The sequence below is a fragment of the Rhagoletis zephyria genome, unplaced genomic scaffold (genome assembly GCF_001687245.7).
Source record: "Rhagoletis zephyria isolate East Lansing unplaced genomic scaffold, Rhagoletis_zephyria_1.1 Rzeph_scaffold_82057, whole genome shotgun sequence".
Taxonomy (NCBI): domain Eukaryota; kingdom Metazoa; phylum Arthropoda; class Insecta; order Diptera; family Tephritidae; genus Rhagoletis; species Rhagoletis zephyria.
Genome location: NW_016239105.1, coordinates 1 through 1,079, shown reverse-complemented (window position 1 = coordinate 1,079; position 1,079 = coordinate 1). Strand labels below are relative to the sequence as shown.

The following is a 1,079-nucleotide window of genomic DNA, read 5'->3' as shown; positions in this document are numbered from 1 at the left end:
CAGAGGGCAGCACTGTTCCACTGGCCAGCTGTTCAATGCTGCTATTGCTTTCAACACACCGAGAAACTTCAGCCAAGAAAATCTGATCCAGCCCGGCTAACAGCTGTGAGGCACCCTTTCCTTCCCAGGAACTAGCATCCACAATTATGCCCTTTTCTTCCCATCACTCTAACATCAAGAGCAAGTGAAGAAGCGACCGGAGAAGATGCCGAAGAAGAACCTAGGCGTGAACAGCAAGGCCGTCGAGGCGAAGGCGCGCAAGGACACCGTTCGCAAGGCCAAGGAGGAGCAGGTGGCCAAGGCGAAGGAGGACGAACTGTGGCGAGACGATGACAAGCTGATCTCGCGGAAGATGGACCGAAAAGCGGATGCGGAGAAGAAGAAGGCAGAGGCGGCGGCGAGGAAGGCGCAGAACCGGGCCGCCCTCGAGGAGGAGACCACCCAGCTGGCGGCGGCGGTGAGCAGCAGCGCCCTTAAAGCCGCCTCCAAGCCGGCCAAGGTGACCCGGGCCCAGATTGCGAGCACCATCAGCAAGACTGAAAAGGAGAAAGAAAAGGAAGCTAAAGCTCGTGAGCCAACACACCTCGAGCAGGAGGTGACGGAGAATGTCAATCGAATCGAGGTGGACGGCGATGAGGCGCGCAACATTGACGAGGCCATCTCCGTGCTCAGGTGAGTGCTTCTATTTAGTATTTCTATTTCGTGCTCACACTTTAGCTAACCCTTTGATCGCCATTTCTTCTTCAGCATCACCGACACCGAACAGCTGGACCGCCACCCTGAACGCCGCCTGAAGGCCGCCTACACCGCCTTCGAGGAGAAGCACCTCCCGCGACTGAAGGCGGAGAACTCCAACCTGCGCCTCTCGCAGCTGAAGCAGATGCTGAAGAAGGACTGGCTCAAGTCGCCGGAGAATCCGCTCAACCAGCGCTCTCTCGCCTACAACGCCAAAGCCTGAACACACTGCTGATGAACACTGAACAAAAGAAAATGGTACTCAATTTATACATTGCTTGGATGCGATCAACACAGAGAAGGAGAAGAATATAAATGCCACCGCCACTTGTCTACAAAAACAG

General features: G+C 55.5%; 1 protein-coding gene across 1 annotated transcript; it reads left to right on the top strand.

Moving 5' to 3' along the window:
* Positions 1-205: 205 nt before the first annotated feature.
* Positions 206-958, top strand: LOC108357668 (coiled-coil domain-containing protein 124-like). The gene is made up of 2 exons (XM_017608739.1): positions 206-672; positions 748-958. The coding sequence occupies exons 1-2, from the start codon at positions 206-208 to the stop codon at positions 956-958; spliced, it is 678 nt and encodes a 225-aa protein (XP_017464228.1).
* The last annotated feature ends 121 nt before the right edge of the window (positions 959-1,079 follow it).

What these genes read in the sequence shown, in the direction of transcription:
- LOC108357668 (XM_017608739.1), top strand. Translation starts at nt 206, where the DNA reads ATGCCGAAGAAGAACCTAGGCGTGAACAGCAAGGCCGTCGAGGCGAAG. An exon ending in GAGGCCATCTCCGTGCTCAG is followed by an intron (nt 673 to 747) that starts GTGAGTGCTTCT and finishes TTTCTTCTTCAG; the next exon opens with CATCACCGACACCGAACAGC.